The 18,166-nt window shown below is 33.3% G+C and overlaps 2 protein-coding genes across 21 annotated transcripts; one reads left to right on the top strand and one right to left on the bottom strand.

Annotated features, from left to right (window-relative positions):
• The first annotated feature begins 6,719 nt into the window (after positions 1 to 6,719).
• CSN5 (COP9 signalosome subunit 5) lies at positions 6,720 to 8,030 on the top strand. The gene is made up of 4 exons (XM_034330642.2): positions 6,720 to 6,871; positions 6,956 to 7,190; positions 7,280 to 7,474; positions 7,560 to 8,030. The coding sequence occupies exons 1-4, from the start codon at positions 6,720 to 6,722 to the stop codon at positions 8,028 to 8,030; spliced, it is 1,053 nt and encodes a 350-aa protein (XP_034186533.1).
• AP-1gamma (adaptor protein complex 1, gamma subunit) lies at positions 6,776 to 17,975 on the bottom strand. Of its 20 annotated transcripts, none has more exons than XM_034330607.2 (17): positions 16,910 to 17,289; positions 16,427 to 16,830; positions 15,805 to 15,913; positions 15,439 to 15,500; positions 14,786 to 14,978; positions 14,547 to 14,693; positions 14,157 to 14,472; positions 13,743 to 13,760; positions 12,783 to 13,193; positions 12,455 to 12,685; positions 12,153 to 12,374; positions 11,927 to 12,054; positions 11,583 to 11,829; positions 11,200 to 11,458; positions 10,974 to 11,134; positions 10,815 to 10,907; positions 6,776 to 10,728 (listed from the first exon to the last, which is right to left on the bottom strand). In XM_034330607.2, exons 3-17 carry the CDS (start codon positions 15,822 to 15,824, stop codon positions 10,627 to 10,629), a joined length of 2,610 nt encoding a protein of 869 aa, XP_034186498.2. In that variant the 5' UTR covers positions 15,825 to 15,913; positions 16,427 to 16,830; positions 16,910 to 17,289; the 3' UTR covers positions 6,776 to 10,626. The 20 variants fall into 20 exon arrangements, with proteins under 20 accessions (XP_034186498.2, XP_034186501.2, XP_076548258.1 ...); XM_034330610.2 differs by having other exon boundaries at positions 16,715 to 16,830; XM_076692143.1 differs by having other exon boundaries at positions 16,427 to 17,289.
• Between the last annotated feature and the right edge of the window lie 191 nt (positions 17,976 to 18,166).

The raw sequence follows: 18,166 nt of genomic DNA, 5'->3' as shown, positions 1-18,166 counted from the left end.
AGATCGTAGCACGTCGTCAACCAGGAGTAGAGCGAGTCTTGGTCAAGGCAGGTCAAGTCACGTCTAAAACCTGACACTCCTCCGATCGCGACTGCAATCCGGAGAGGAGGTCAGATCGAGCCTTGGAGGCCGTACACGCGGCCTTGAACCACCTGCACGTCCGTGACTTTATCGAAATAGAAAATATGGATTACTCTTGGTTTGTTTCTCTCGGTTTTATGTCGCTCGTATTCCACCATGCTTTCCCTCCCTATTTTCCGTCGGTTCTCGCTTCAATAATTCCAACTTCGATTAAAAGTAGTGTTGACACGTATTGAATATCGAACATCGCGAAACGTGATGCCTCGAATACACGTATTTGACGCAGAAATGAAATTGAACGGTAAAACACAACCGGCTGGATACGATTTAAATTCAATTTTTTCCAATAATATTTTATAGACGTACGAACACATTCAAATATCGATAATTGAGAGAAACTAAAATTTTTATACACCTTTCCGTCGAAATATTTCTTGTTAAAAGAAATAGATTTATAACTTGACTTTATTGAATTGAAAAGCAAAGATACCCTGTATCATACGTATCGTGGGTGTCGAACGGCGACAACGGAGGAATAACAAACGATCCCGTAAACTCGATAGGAAACAAATAAATCGTTTTACTGCCTTATAGATTTTCGAAACACACCGAACCGGCTTATCGGTTTTCATTATTTCCCTCCCTCCTCTACCTGATTTTACGAGTGTTTCCTTCGTTCTAACGCTCCGGTTACAGCTCTCTAGTTTATCGTAATCATTTCACCCGTTCATAACGGGCATATTTATGCTGCAATTAACTCTCGTTAGCGGAAAGCCCATCAAGTACATGACTACGTCGGTATATCAGCCACACTACACCGCGGGCTGATTTCGTTATGCCGTTGCAACGTGCCGACGCAATTCTCTGCGTGAAATTAACAACACACCACTTCTACAGAGAACTGTCTCAATGACCTATACTTAAACGTCTTATTATCATTACTATTCGAGGTATATGTATAAATGAATCCAGGAATAAAGGTAACTTTTGAATGAAACTCTCGTAAGAGGATCGAGAAAATTATTAACCAAAACAACATCAAAAAACCAACGGTTGGTTCAATTACAGCAATGCTGCATATTTCCTCGGGCTCGTAAAGTGCTTAAGAGGAACGACGGTAACGCAAACATCGATCGTCCGTTTGAAACTTTCAAGAAAATAAACAGAGGCTCCGTTCAAGGTTTTTCTTTCGAAGAAAGTTAAAGGGTCTGACGGGTCGAAGTCGATTTTCATTATTAAATCAAAGGACTTTGTCGTCGAAAGAAATCAATCAATAAGTTATGACGCATGAATAATCTTGACCTTACCAAGAACAAGTTCGCGTTAAGTATGCCAACATTAAGCGCGCCATCTTTCCCGAGGAATGGGAGATACGAACTGTTCTCTAATCAGCACCGCGATAAATCACTCTTTCCTTCCTGAGAAACGCGCGAACATATTTTATCGAGGACAAAAGCAATTTCACGCGTTCTTCTCTTTATTTACGTACGTACTCGATACCGAGTATTCGAACCTCTTCGAACCGATTCAAAGGTCCAATTGGCGAGGAGCATTTTTAGGCGCGAAAATATTGAAATTAAGGGTGAAATGCGTCGGAAGGAAGGAACGAGATAAGATACGGAAGTAGAAAGAGGAAAAGGTGAAGAACAAGCGTGTGCTTAGCACTGACTAACCCCATTTGGTAGCGAAGCGAGAGAAATCCATTCCAAGGTGCGGAACATTACCCAAAGCATCGGCCGGGGCCCTGAAACCCAGCCATGGTTGCCATGGTAGCCGCGTCCATCCCCCTCTTCGTACTTGCCTCGTACAACCCTCCGTAGCCCATTTTCCACCCCTTGCTCTGCCGACGCCCACACTACCGCCATCACCACCACCACCACCACCACCACCATCACTACCACCCCCTCAACCTTGTCCATCCCCTACCATCATGTTTGTCTCTCCTTCTTTCTTCGACTATCTTTTTCATTTTTCATCCCTTCACATCCTTGCGATACCATTCGACGACGATCGTTCTATATCAATTTACGATATCAATTCCTCTACGATCAATTATTCGTCCCGACTTTCTGACTGATAGCGGACTTCCGGTGTTACAAACGATATCGTATCGGAAGTTTCGTATCAACCAACAGATCTGCTCTGTTTAATCTTCATTGATTCGAAGATGAGATATATATGGAAATCTTTATCTGAAATGATAATTTGTCATATTGATCTGTAACCTCTCACTTGATCAATAATCAATCGATTGATTAATTATTCAAAATTGAAGAAGGTGAAATTCGGCGTACCGTTTGAAAAAAGGTTGTAAATCGAAACGACCGAAGGTGGTTTCGCAATTTTCTTGAGATTAGAATTTTCAAGAGGTTTTCTCGTTAGACCCGGCAAACTTTGTATCCGCTACAAGTAAGACTAAACTAACCAGGCCAGTTAATAAGATGTTGACTGAGGAAAACAAAATGAGAGAGAAGGATGTGAGCAAGAAAGTTTACGCGGAACTTTCGACGCATAATTACCAACTCAACGGCTACGAACGGAATTTAATTCTAGAATCGAGAGCACTGATTACTGTAACACATTTCCGTTCAAAAAACCAATTTTGAGACAGGGAATCGAATTGATCGTAATTGGTTAGTGAAATTTCGAAATTGAAATTTTGTAACTTTGGCGCTTTAGAATTTTCGAAGGATCGGGTGTTCGAAAGGTGGCTCAATCGTGGCGTCCGCGGACGTCGAGAACGGAGCCGACGTTTAGGCCCGACGACGTCGAATTAGTTTCCAGGTAGACTGGGACAAGATTCTAACGGTACCCGCTCGATCGCGGCAGGATGGGATGGAATGGCATGGCATGGAGTTACAAGGCGGCGCGCGCGGTTCAGTGACCGACCGACCGACCGATCGACTGCTCGCCACGTTGGGAGAAAGAGGAAGAAGAAAAAAAAAATAGAAAGTGAGAGAGAGACACAGAGAGGAGATCCCCGAGTACTTCGTTTCAGAAGTGGTACTCGTCTCGCTACTTGTGGTCTCGTAACTCAATTCTTAAGCGGATATCGTTTGCACCGGTACGACGCGTTGATAACAAAGAACAGCAACACGCTCCAACTATCGTAGATTAACGATGACAAACTCCCGCATTGTACGGACGGACTGTGGTAAACTCGGTGCAACGAAATATAGGATGTTTAAAAAGTAATAGTATTTCTTTCCCGGAAGGTGTACGGATGACATAAAGGGTTCTAAAGTAAACAGACAACGGGGTCCTTTAAATTTTGAAAATCGAAAGGTAAAACACGCGTTGCAGTATAATTTTACTTCCTACACCTTCCTCTCTGGGTCAATGATTGTTTCTTGCAGAATAGGGCCATTGTGACTCTATAGCAATGCATTTTTTTAAATAGGTAAGACCAAATGGTAGCTGTAACGATCGTGCTGTTAATAATTACTATAACATTCGATGCAATGATAAGAATGATAAGAATGATGAGAATTCAATTATGTAAGTGGTCGAGTACGCGCAAAGATTGAAAAAGCTGCAACCACCCCCACGGTAAACTATCCAGGTTGCTTCACGGCTATTGCATTCGGTTCTGTTGCTTCGCCGCAAGTCTTGATGCAATTTTCGAAAGCACGCAAAGTTGTATTCACGATATAAACGTTGGCGCCACCCTTCTCTTACATCAGCCGATTCACCTACGCGTATACACACCGAACCACGGGTGTAGCCCCTTGCTCAGCTGAATAAATTACACAATTTCCCTTCTTGTTCCCGCTCCTCTTTCCTTCGCCCCTTCTACCTTCCTTCCACTGTTTCCTACTTCTCGGGTATTGTGTTTCGCTCCCAGGGGATCCATGAAACGAATGGAAACGACAGACGTGCCAGTTCGTTCGCGCGACCACCGAAAAGTACTTTCTTCGCTTTTACCCGGAAATGCGTTCATATCGAGACAGACGAAAACAAAGATATATGGATTAATGGATTAATTGATTTCTAATCGAATAGTTCTGACAATTTTAACTTCTTATGTTTCATTAAATTCTTTGAATTATCATAATTATTACCTTGCCGTGTCGCCCAACGCGTAAGTAGATAATCCAGCGACTAGAAAGTCTTTCGTATTCTCGCGCCGCGATAAAACAAGCGCCGACAAAGTTGCAGAAAGTTTATTTCCACTTTGATCACTTTCGGTCAAGGTTAATCGATACACAGGCTTGTTATTATGCAAGACCTCTATAAACTTTATTAGTTGCTCAATTATTTCCCTTTCCGATGGATCTTAACAATGGACGCGGTATGAACTATCTTACACATCTGTTTAAAGAGCGCAAGGAAGGTCAGACTATAAATAGAGCAACCTGGGATCATCGGGCTCTCGACCATCGAGAGTTCTATCGCGTTGTCTTACATAATGGAATATCGCGCTGACTCGTTTAAGTCTCCGACTATCGATCTTTCGAATGGTTCCCTGTTTATCTTCGAACAAAAGATGATTATTATTAGCAACGAAATCGAATGAATTTCTATCGGGATCTAAAGACCTAGCGATAAAAATGATCATAGAAGTAAGTGTAAAAATGGTGACCGTATTTATCGGCGCGATGCACTAACGAGCTAAACTCTATACCTGTCCTCATTTGGGACAATTGTCGCTATCGTGTGGCAATTTTCCGGGAAATCGTTTGAAGGAAAGATGAGAATGTACGGAGGAATAGCATCGATGGAATAGCAGGACGAGGCAGAGAATGCTGCAAGCACGCGGCTAACTTCAGCCGGTCGTGAAAGTGCCGTAAGTCACGTTTTAACGAGCGCCCGATTTATACCGTCGACGTTCCACTAACCCGGCAACGACGACGCTACTGCGCGCGTCCATTCCAAAGACGTTCATGCGAAAAGCTGCGAACAGCATGCAAAAATAAACGCCGCCGATCGTTTCGAATCGATCATGGTACACTACCGTCGTTGTCCGCCTTTTTACGCGTATTTTCACCCCATCTCCCTTACCAACGGGTTTTCACTCCACCCGAGTTTGTTTCCCCGTGGAAATTCGCGTGAATGTCAACATTGAGGAAGAATGCAAATCTACTGAAAACAGTCGTGTTTTTTTTTTTAGTCTTACAATCGCTGGTAGATGACACACGTTATAAAAAAGAATTACCGGAAAGGATACGTAAAGCATCTAAACCGGAACTTGACTCTGCAAAGGGTACGCGAAGAGACCTTAACCTCGAAGTGAACAGAATTACTGAGGGCAATTGAATTATAAGTAAAATTATCTTGCTGTCACATTCATTTTGAAATAGATTATTGGTTTTTTTTTTCTAATGTTTAGGAAAAGCTTTGAGTGCGTTTTGCACAGATATGCGAATCAATATTATTAATATCATTGTGTGTGTGTGTGTAATACCTGTTAATATATCTGTTATGCTTGAGTGTATTAATTCTCTTCAAACAGTGATTTGACATTTTTGAATATGCGAGTAATAATATTCTGTATGCCGCTCTATTAGTTTACATGTTTTTCTTTTAAATAGCGAGTTGGGATGACAAATCCTGTTTGTAATAAACTTTTAATGGGCGCAATATGTATGTACACGCGTATGAGTTATTGATGGCGCTGGATGGATTATCATGTTTACTGCTTTACTTACTTTTAGGAATTTAATTTATTTTTGAAACTTACCTCACTATTATGATTAAAATCCTTCTTCGATTGCTTGAAATCTCTTGAAGTTCACATTTCGAATCTTTTAACCTTTTTTGGACACTATAGCCATCTAGTGGTAGACTAAATTTTGCTTACGCTTTGCCTTTAGTACATAGTGTTGCTAGTGCCATCTTATGGAGAACAAAGGACAATCAATAATATGCATAACTCTGTTGGTAATTGATCGGTAGGTGGTTAAAGCACAGTCCAAATAACTCTGTTATTTCATTCTAAACTGATTTGATAATGTCGTATGTGATATAAAAATGATAAAGGGACAGAAATTTTTATTGTATAATGAGTCTATTTTGCACATTCATTGAATTATAGATATATATATGTATTTATAGTATATTATTATATTCAAAATCAGTTTTAAACGAAGTTTTATGTTTAATTTATTAATATAAATAAAAATAACTCTCAGCTGGGCACTTGACTGGCAATGGTAGGGTTTAGTCGTGGATATCGAAGCAATCTGCCGTTACCGTCAATGGGTGCAAAGACTGGTTCAGTGTGAAGTGTTTTACATTTTTTGTACCTAGGATAGAGCAGATAACGCTCGTTCTCGAGGCACAAAATTCAAGACCCTCGAAAACAAAGCATGTCCAGTCTTGGTGGATCTGTAGTTAATGCCTATGTGTCTTGAAATACATAAATACATGAATACTTTAGATATGATTTAACGAAACAAAATAAAGCCATAATTGGTGCTAACCAAAGTTGCAATTGAGGTATAATTTTGAAATTTCTAGTTTATATAATTTGACATAAGGTAATATTGGTAGATATTTCCAAATGATTATTTAAATACATATTTCTGAGATCAGTTTATTAGTTGCACATTTAATTGTAATTTTGTAAAACATATTCAGTTAATTGGTATTTCTGTTTTGTAATTATAGGTTCAAAGTATTAAAGCAAATTTATAATCATGGCAAGCACATCTTCTGATCAAAGTACTATTGCTCAGAAAACATGGGAAATGTCAAACAATGTTGAAACAATTAGTACTGTTGATGAGATTTATAGGTATGACCGTAAAGAACAACAAGATATATTAGCTGCAAAACCATGGGAGAAAGAGTAAGTTATTTGTACATCTATACGCAAGGAGTTAAAATAATTTTATACAGGAATAATAAAATCTTATGTTTTATCATATTTTAGTCATCACTTTTTCAAAGATATAAAGATTTCTGCATTGGCATTATTAAAAATGGTTATGCATGCTCGTTCTGGTGGAACTTTAGAAGTGATGGGTCTTCTCTTAGGTAAAGTTGCTGCAAATACAATGATTGTTATGGATTCTTTTGCATTGCCTGTAGAAGGCACAGAAACAAGAGTTAATGCTCAGGCACAAGCATATGAATATATGACAGCATATATAGAAGCAGCTAAACAGGTGTTTTTAATCATACCCATTTAACAATTTTACATATAATGATTTGTTATTTCTTACAACTACATATGTGTTATTATTTACTTATGAAGGTTGGTAGGCAAGAAAATGCTATTGGATGGTATCACAGTCATCCTGGTTATGGGTGTTGGTTGTCAGGCATCGATGTATCTACCCAGATGCTTAATCAGAATTTCCAAGAACCATTTGTTGCTATTGTCATTGATCCTGTAAGAACAATTTCTGCTGGGAAAGTTTGCCTGGGTGCATTTAGAACCTATCCAAAAGTAATGCATATTTTATTGTAACCATAATACATTATGGATGAAAAGAATGAAGAACAAAGTTTAATGAATTATGTTATACTTACAGGGATATAAACCAGCGAATGAAGAACCGTCTGAATATCAGACAATACCGTTAAATAAAATTGAAGATTTTGGTGTTCATTGCAAACAATATTATTCCTTAGAAGTATCTTATTTCAAATCATCATTAGATAGAAGATTACTAGATTCTTTGTGGAATAAATATTGGGTGAATACTTTAAGCTCTTCTAGCCTTTTGACAAATGCAGATTATACTACTGGACAAATATTTGATCTATCGGATAAGTTAGAACAGTCGGAAGTTGCGCTCGGAAGAGGATTTATTTTAGGTGGAACAGATCCTCATGATCGGAGTACGGTAGAAAAATTAATTAAAGCAACAAGGGATAGTTGTAAAACTACTATTGAAATTATTCACGGTTTAATGGCACAAATAATTAAAGACAGATTATTTAATCAAGTTGGTTCTAATCCTGCTGGATGTAATCCCGAGTCTCAACAAACATCGACATAAGCTATGTATATAAAGTAGAATTATTATAAGAATGTTAATTGTAATATCATACATAACGTCTAATTAATGTAAGAAAAATTTATAATTATAACGTGATGGACAAAATATGTCTGTCTTTATTTTTTGCTATAACCATGGCCTTTTTTTCTATTAATATGTATCTTTAACTAATTGTGTATACAAAATCAACATAAAATCTTATACAGACTAAAATCTACGATTTTACCTTATGAAGTAACGTAAATTTTTTCATATTAACCACCGTATAAGTATTAATATAATATTCTGACAGTATAGTGGAATAAAAATACATTTTATTTTCACACCTTGATTCTCTGAAACGTATATATACAGTATCTTTATCATTATTCAATATCCTCACAGTTGACTTATATATTTATAAAACTAATATAATATTGAGAACAAGTAGGCAGAGAATACCCCACTGAAGGGCTGACACTGTGTCACAGACTTTAGGACAAGGCCACTCAGAAACACACCCACCTGTTCTAGAATTATATACCTTCGCATTTATAGTGCACAACATATAAGGGACGGAGCTAAAATGCATACAGTTATGCTGTTAATATAATCATTAATAACGATATTTATGAGAAATTTAGGAAGAAAATAATAAAAGACATTTTTTTAACTTAATCGTTTCAAATACTAGATTTTTTTATAATACTAAATTTTAGTAGCCGCGCTTAAAAAGCTACATATTCATACAATACTATTACATTAAAGTAAATTAAATGTAATTAAGTACAATTGTATATTAACTTCACATAGATAAAATCTTGAAAAAGACAAATACTTGCAAATAGAGACACTATTGCTACTTTTATGTATTTGATTTTTATGCATCTTTTGCACGATTAGATCCACATTTTATAACAAAGTATTTCTTTGTATAAAAAGAGAAATAATACGTATAAAAAAATAAAATTTTTACTAAAACGATTCATTAAATTATAAAAATTAAAATGATAAATTTTTTCAATTTAACTTTACATTTTATATTTTATTTTTATGATAAAAAGGAATGTAAAAATACTTTTTTTAAACCAGAATTTTTATGTTATTACGAAACATATTCAAACGTATGTCTTGTTATTCTTAAATTATATGTTACCAAACAACAGTTTTATTGTTACTAATGATAAATAAAAATTTTTAATATTAAATTATTATTAACATTATACTGCAATATTCTCAGTATAATTCTCAAAATTTACTTTAAAACAAAATGACAAAGATAGTTTAATAAGAATTTCATTTTCATAATAATCAAAGAGGATAACTCATTTATAGTTTTAAATGATTTAATATACGATGACGAGTGTAAAAAATAATTCGACAATCAGAATTCAGCCCTCCAATGGCATTATATACTCCAGATACATTCAAAACAGTATAAACACCACCCATAACAAACGTAAATATGGGGTATAGCAAATGTGTACAAGCTACATGTATATGCATTTATGTATTACCCTTTCTTATTTAAAAAAATGTTATGAAAGAAGCAAGTTCTTTCATTAGTTACTCACATGATAATTGTATCATAAACACACGCAAAGAACCCCATTTTACGTTCCTTATAACGAGAATTTAATCACTTCTATGTCACTGAAATTATTTAAATATTTACAAGGCAATCGCGTTCATTTATTACTTACAAATGTAGTAGAAAAGATTATTACAGCGAGATTTAAGTGCCTGTTGTTGATAATTGGGCAGCAACATTTTTAGTGAAAAACATCTTTTACCAACATTTCTGAATAGTTTTAGTATTTCCTGTTACATATCTCTTTTGTATTTATGTTTGTATTAATTACCTTATGCATGAAATTATGTACTAAATCAGAAGCTGTAAAATTACAAATTCAACAAATCAAATAAGTGTTGCATGTAGTATTATTGTTCTATCTTTCTATATTCGATTAGACAAAATATTTACATGTTTCACAATACATGCAGCATAATACAAGAGAAATTTTACATTCCTTTCTTTCGTCTTTTCTTTTTTCATGAAATTTTATAATTCTGTACTAATAAGCTTTACTACTTTTGCAAGATTTTAAAATCAAGATCACACCATCTGCTCAATAAGCGCTAATTGAAATCAACTACGAATGTAATTTTATTATCCGTCAATCAATCAATGAACCTATTTATTTAATCTTTTAAGCATTTAAAAAATAGCTTATTATGATATTTTGTTTAACTGTATAAAATCAAAACTTTAGAATACTTTTTACATTTAAATATTTACAAACATTGTACCCATAAACAGTTACTGAACATTCAAATTTTTACAGCTATAAAATATGGCTTGTGAGCAGATGGAAACCATTCTTTGTGCATATTAACGGGAAAAAAATTGATTACAAATTTGTATCTTATCAAGTTCATACAATGTTTTATAAACAATAAATGTAATCAATTACGAAAATTTTTTTTTCAAATATATCCTTTTACCAATATGTGTCACTTTACCCGATGAGAAGATGAAATTGTGTGTCAGTCTATTTAAGACTTGATTACTTATTTAAACAGGCATATGTACAATTGTTTTCCTTAATATATCTTGTCACTGTGATGTTATAGGAGGAAAATTATTTACTTCCGTTTGTTCCAGGACTGGCCCAGCTGGTCCAGTGTACGATATACGTAATCTCATTCGTAAAGGTACCTTTGTTAAAAGAGAAAGTGATGAATAAACATGAGAAACAAAACATCATCGCGTTCTTTAAGGATATAATAATTATAAAACCGTACTTTGTTAATATTTGCAACTTTTAATACTTGAGTAACTTGCCCGGAAGGAGGAATGACAGTGCTTGATGGAGACAACATCTGTAGCTGGAATGTCTAAAAAATGTTTTAAATAATTTTTATTCTTTAGATTTAATATGAAATTACATCAATTTCTCCTACCTTAGGAACTGCTGCTTGAAACAAGAAATCAGTTAATATAGCACTTCCAGAATTTTGAGCTGACATGTTTATAACTAATAAATCGTTAACATCTGATGGTCTCTCTAATCTGAAGGTTATTTTAAGTCCTGCTTTGTCCAATACAATCATAACAGGTGTATCTACAATTACGAAATGAAATTATATCTTCTGGTAAAAAGTGAATACTTCGTTAATCTATACAAACCGTTCTGAATCGATTGTGATGAATTAAGTAAACCATCCACTAAGAAGTTAGTTGTGTTAGCAGGATTAAATATTTGTGTCGGCGATTGTGTTTGTGGCAGTGTAGATGTAGGTGTAGGTGCACTTAAATCCAAACTACCAAGTAAATCCAATAGGTCGTTATTGTTTACTACAGCTGTTGAATTAGCAGGTGGATTTTTACTCGATACTGAAGGAGTCATTCCTAAGTCAGTGGTTCCAAGCAAATCTAGAAGTGCACTCTAGAAAATGCAAAAATTTTTATAAAATTCAACATTATTATCATATAAAAATTATGCTACTAGTTACATCTTAAATTAATAAAACCAATTGTAATAATTATAGCACACTTTGTAATGTACTTACTGAATCAGATGGCGGAGTACTTGCTTCTAAAGCTGTTGATTTTTCTTCTTCTGGTTCCGGTTCCCCATTTGCCATACCGATAATACCATTTGCCTGTGGCCTTGCAGTTTCCATAGGAGGCATTCTTTCAAGCAACGCAGATCGTAAATGATCATATTTTCTGAACAACTGTGAGAATTCAATACCTCGTTGTTGCAGTTCAATATGTAAATTACTGCCAAACGTATCAATTATTTGACGAATTTTTCTGAAACACAAACAATTTGTTCGTCTAAATTCTTTAAAAAAAATATATAAAATAGATGTTATATAGTATTTATGTTACATTATATTGTAATACTTACTCATTACCCTTTTGGAATCTTGTGCTAAGTTTTGTGAGAGATAATAACGTATACTGCTTTGTAACAACTGTATTTTGTGGACTCCATAATAACCTTTGATAGACATCGATAACTTCATCTTCTGTTAACTAATAATAATAAGAGGAAGATAAAAATTATGTATATAATTATTTCAAGTTATGACTTGCAAACTACAAGTTACAGAATTGTATTACATATAACGTACATTAACAGGAGCATCTACATCTTCTGACGGTGGTGCGTATAACAATAAATCCCCATATTCACCAATACACCATGTTGCTACTTGTGCTAAAGGTTGTTTATCAGCTGTATCTTTTTCTAACGCTTTCCACAGAGCGCTAACAGCATAACTTTGCTGTGCTTGTGTTTCTGAAATTAATTGAATAGTGCATGCTACTACATCGTCCCGGACATAATTGCCAGCCTGAAATTCGATAAAATTACAATTGTTATTTTAAAAGTATCAATCTAACGAGCAATGTTGTTAAAAAGTTAATTTCTTACAGCAACGAGAACTTTAAATAACGTTTCGAGATGCCAACGTTTATTAGGTGCAAATCTTTCCGCAGACATCACTATATTACTACTGCATTGAGCTTTAAATTCTGGATCAGCGCGTTCCAAGAAAAGTAACAATTCTTTCATCATATTTCTAATATTGTTTGAATTTACAAGCGCGAAACTAAGTTCCATCGCTCGTCTTCTAATTGATACATCTGGATCCTTTAGACACTCCTAAAAAACAGTTAAATAAAGTAAAATAATATATTTTTGTTGGTGTTATAAAGTAGATGAACAAAAAATTGTTAAAAAAATAATATAAGAACATTACCAAAATTGTTGAGCGATGTCTTTGCACTGCACTTGTATCTACATAAACTGTTTTCAGTAATGTATTCAGCGCGACATATCGAATGTTCTTATCGTTATTTAATAAAAATCGACCTAATATATTCACTGCTAATACTCTAAGTCCGCTTTCTGACTTAATATCCATAATAGATAATACAGTTTCATACAATATTGTGTTTCCAACATTTTTACTAGTTTCTGTGTTTGTTGCAACTTGTGCAAGTATATCGTTCATTGCCTCGGATGCATCAATATCATTGCGACCAAGAATTCGTAGGAGACGCAATATCTTTACTTGAAGAAAAGGATCAGATACACCAGATACATCGTGTTCCGGAGAATATCCAGCTAATATCAAATTCTTAAGAATCCTCACAAGATTTGGCACAATCTGAAAAAATAATTTTATGTTTTAAGTTTTTGCAGAAGTAATAAGCAATATTAAATACAAACACGAAAAATGAATTCACATATTTAAAAATAAGTTACTTAATAGAAAGAAACATAAACTTTATTATATTGCATTGTTTGTGCAAAAACGACTATACCTTTATATCCATAATATATTTTGATAAAATATAATCTTGCACAAGTACGATATATATTTATACATATATAATATTATCATAAATAACAATAGACAAAATACTATAGGCCAACAATTACATATGTCAATAAAGTAAATAACTTTTAATTTAATTCGATCAATAACAATAATACTTATAAGGAAAGACGTTAAAAATAATAAAATATACTCCATATTGTACTGTATTTTCAAAGTACATGCATATATATTTGGATTTTCAAGAACTATAACTAAACAATTGATATGAATTATTGAACATTTGCAATAAAAAAATCGTATAAATTAAATGAAAAGAATGAAGTCCATAATAAGCATAACATGCAAAAGTACAAAGGATTTTTATACACTTTTTACCTCTCGATGGCCGCATTCCTAAGAAAGATAAAACCATACTTATATTATAAATATCATGGGCAAAAAATATATATTAGGAAGATTATTAAGTTAAAATGTTTTCTTTTTTTTATGTACTTATTTGTTGTACTGTTAAATTTACATAAAATTATAGACTACATTCCTTTCTATGATTTCTTGTAACTTTAATTATTCTGATAGTAATATGTTACTAATGCTAGTAATTCAATCTAACTATCTAACTTGCATCTACACTAGAAATGCCAACATCAAAAGAAATTAAACTGTGATGTTAAAAAAATATATATAATCTCTTTTAATGCAAGGACTAAATTTTTGTAATGTTAGTTAAGGCATCTAAATATTTCACTCTTTTGTATATCCCTATTTTCCATTGAAACATATAAAACTTACCTTCTTAAAGTGATTCAATGTATCAACACTGTTTTCACACATTTCTGTAATGAGTGTGACACCTGTAATTAACACGCCATGATTTTTTTCTGTAATTAAACTGCGAGTAGCGGGAAGAAACATTTCCATCAATTCTGGTACACGTCTAATAATTCTAAATGCACAAAGAGCTGCTTTCTTTCGGATATATGCATTTGGTGATTTCATCAACCTTTCAACTTCAGATGCCAAATCTCTGGCCATTTCTGGTGATGCAATTGCACCCAAGGTACATAATGCTAAACCAATAACAAACTGTGTAGAACTATTTAAATCACTGTAAAAAAAATACTAGGAGTTAATATATTTACAAACATTTCAAATATTAATGTAATGTTATAAGAACTTCACTTTTTTAAACAATTTGTAATTAAAAGATGAACATCCTGCCGCTCGTCTAAAAGTAACATCGCGCCCAAGTAACCAATCCTTTTATCTGTAAACCTTGGAGATGCAATGAGTTTTAAACATTCTAATTGACCGAAGTGAGCCGGGTATCTATAAATGTAATGTATATTTTATCATAAGAAAGAAGTAATTGAAAGTATTGTTGTATATAGTTTACATTGTAACAAAGTTTTGACACAAACCCAAGCATGTGAATATACAAAAGTTTTGCAATATTGCGACATCTCCATACACTATCTTCTTCTCTGAATGTTGAACGAATGTATGCACATTCTTTATTCACAACTGTTCTTTCTTCTGCTGCAGTTCTGGCAGCTCTTATTTGCCTGATGAGATCCCTCAACCGTGTTGGTGCTGGCATTCTAACTGTTGAGACTTTTAAATTACAAATATGTTATCCATTTTTTAGTGTTAGTAGCATTTAATGAGTTAAGTGCTTAAGCGGTGCATGATAACCAAAGCAGAAATTAATTATGATGAATAGCAAGCAGCGATGTCAGAGGATTAGTAGCTGATTCTTTGGATGAAACATGATGAAAAGACATTAGTATCATGAAATGTATTTATAAACACTACAGTTCTAAAAAATTATCTCACAATCCTATTTAACTAAAATTTACTTACAACAAATATAATAAAAAGAGACATTAATTAATAAAAATCAATCATTATATTTATTCAATTACAATATGAATTATGTAATTAAATAAAGTGAAAGAACATTATGGACATCTCATAGACAAAATATAACTGTAATGTTTAACATCTTTCAAAATAACAAATAAGATTCAATAAAGATTGTCAATAAATATTATTATATAAATATTAAACTTACCTCTTTCTACTGCCTCATTAAACACTTGTTTTATGGAGGCCATGTTAAAGGCTGGGTTAAACCTGGAATATACACACCCATGCTATTTTATACGCACAAATCATTTACATACCATTTTTGGTTGTGCAATGACACCCATGATCTGGTTTCATTAGTTATTTATATTGAGCAAACATTGTTTTGAGTAAAATTACATAAACAATTATTTAAGTAGAATCAGTTATCATTGTAATAACAAATTGTTTTTCAAATAGAATTTAAAGATGACAATTTTTAGATTATATTAAAATTAATATCACATTAGGGAAATATATAAAAGTTATCTTAAAATTGATTCATTTCTTAAGATTAGAAACTATGTATTACCCGTGTTCTGAAGCATTCATGGTTCTCAGCAAAGTTTTCAAAGGTATATGATGAACTTCAGTAACGTAAATGAAGTATAGATGAGTACAGAACAAGAACTGTTTTCTTCCTATTGGAAAAAGGTCAACTGATATTATGAGGTATTATAAGTTATATGTAAAAATTTCATAAAGTAGTTTTAATAACATAAAACAAATAGAATATTGTTAATATTCTCTCTCTTAACGAAGAATTTTTACAATTACTTTGCACATGGTTACTATGTAAACACAACATAGAATACATAATGTTTTCGTATAAATAAATAATATTTTAGTTTGTTATTGTTTTTCATTTAATTTTATAGATAAAAAGAATTAAACTATAAACAGTATTATTAAAAAGAATTGTTTACATTAACATTAAATGTTGACACAAGTCTTAATGTAATGAAAACTTTAATACTTCATATAAGGATCCAAAAATATAGATATTATACTATCTTCGTTGAGTAGAGAACACAAACTATTATTATTCTTTTTTTAACACGTTACAGAACGTGCACTGTATATAAAATAACCGGTTTCGCTGACGAAATCTAAGTAGTCGATCAGAAGAGTGCAATGCATGCAATGGATATTACCTAGTTTTTGAATGTCATTCGACCACAAATTCACGTGCTATAAAAACGCGTCGCGGTCGCACGCTTGCACAAGTCGGCAGCATATTGTAAAATGTGTAAACCGGTTATATAAAAGATCGTTCGCACTGAAGGGCATCGAACCAAGGGTTAGTTTTCTAACTGTCAAACAGTACCAGTCAAAGGACGACGTTTTCAGGTAACTCGAATCCGGAAATCGAGTGATGTTTGCGACGAACGTAAGAGACGGCACGAAGGCGCGTCGTATTCTACCGTCGTCGTGTCGCCCACCTTTTACACGCAAGTCGTATAACAAATACGGCGACAAATGCCTCGCCTCCCAGGGCGCGCGAGTTGGGCGCCCTCACTCACTTTTGCATAGTCTGTCGTGCACCTGGCATATCGGCCTGTATTGGTTTGGATATACGTTGTTGCATTCCAGATATTTTTCTTCTAAGTTGTTTTGTTACTATTAACGATACGTACCGTACGAAACTTTGATTCACGAAGAGGGAGGGGTTAATCAACTGCGAAAAAAACCATGGACATAGTTAAACGTCCACAGTTGTCTACCCTATCGCACGACAGACACTGTCCAACGATAGTGTCCAGCGGCATTCGCGCATCAGAAACCAAAATGGCTACCTATTGTCACTGACGTTGTTCCTTGATAATACTGTGATTTTTGGTTTAATGTTCTCGTGATCATTTGCTATATCATATATGTTCCATGTTTGAAACACTGAATGAACAGGTGTATCAATTATTCTTTCTCAAAATTCAACCCATTTCATTTATTTATCATCTTAATTTCTACCTTCTTATTTATGTATACTGTTGCTCAACGTAGTGAGTAATAATGATGCTTGTTTCTAAAGCGCGAAATTCGTAATGTTTTATAAAATAGAATATTATGACCTATTTTTTGATTCCACTTCGATCAGATAATTCATTTTTGTAATATTTCTACAAATACACAGTTCTTTTTTATAAAACAACACAAAAACATATGAAACTGGTTATATTTAATCTGAATGTCATTGCACAATTGTTAAAAATAATAAGAATGCAATATACATGTACGGTACCGATCGATTAATACGACATATTTATTTAAAGAATTTTCAAAACAATATAAAATATTTTAATGTAAATAATTATTGCAAAGATTATGTAAACAAAATATACTATTTTAAAAGAAATTATTTTTTAATAATGTTGTTTATGTAGTATTTAAATATAGGTATTTCTAATATTATACTATGTACTACTTGAAAATATTTATTCTTGATAATTTTTACTTGATAAATGTCCATATGATTATATACAATTTATATCTAAAAGTTATTTTTGGATTAAGAATTAGAAGTAGGAAAATCTTCACCTTCTATTTAATTCTGGTGGTAAAACACTCCAATCTTCACACTCATAATAAGGCCACATGATATATCAAATTTAAATCAATGTAGTTGAGCTCAAAAAGTTAACACAGAAATTATAAAGCATGTATTATCCACCATACAGCTGTACTACCAGTTTTATATACTTTTTATCACCAACATAACAGAAAAGAAGGTAATGTGTTGGCATTATCTCTTATCTTAGATATTACCTTGATAGCAATAATATGGAGAAGTTATATTCCCAAAATAATTTAAAGATTAAATTATATAAATCAAACTGGGACAAAAAACAGTCTAATTTACTAGCAAATAAGATATGAATAATATGAATTTAAACCAT

The sequence above is a fragment of the Osmia lignaria genome, chromosome 14 (assembly GCF_051020975.1).
Source record: "Osmia lignaria lignaria isolate PbOS001 chromosome 14, iyOsmLign1, whole genome shotgun sequence".
In the NCBI taxonomy this organism is placed as follows: Eukaryota; Metazoa; Arthropoda; class Insecta; order Hymenoptera; family Megachilidae; genus Osmia; species Osmia lignaria.
This window is presented reverse-complemented; position numbering and strand designations above follow the sequence as displayed.

Coding starts and splice junctions, on each gene's coding strand:
- CSN5 (XM_034330642.2), top strand. CDS start 6,720: ATGGCAAGCACATCTTCTGATCAAAGTACTATTGCTCAGAAAACATGG. Junction 6,872..6,955: donor GCAAAACCATGGGAGAAAGA/GTAAGTTATTTG, acceptor ATCATATTTTAG/TCATCACTTTTTCAAAGATA. Junction 7,475..7,559: donor CATTTAGAACCTATCCAAAA/GTAATGCATATT, acceptor TTATACTTACAG/GGATATAAACCAGCGAATGA.
- AP-1gamma (XM_034330602.2), bottom strand. CDS start 17,866: ATGTGGCCTTATTATGAGTGTGAAGATTGGAGTGTTTTACCACCAGAA. Junction 14,473..14,546: donor ATTACAAATTGTTTAAAAAA/GTGAAGTTCTTA, acceptor TTTTTTTTACAG/TGATTTAAATAGTTCTACAC. Junction 12,686..12,782: donor GACATCGCTCAACAATTTTG/GTAATGTTCTTA, acceptor ACTGTTTTTTAG/GAGTGTCTAAAGGATCCAGA.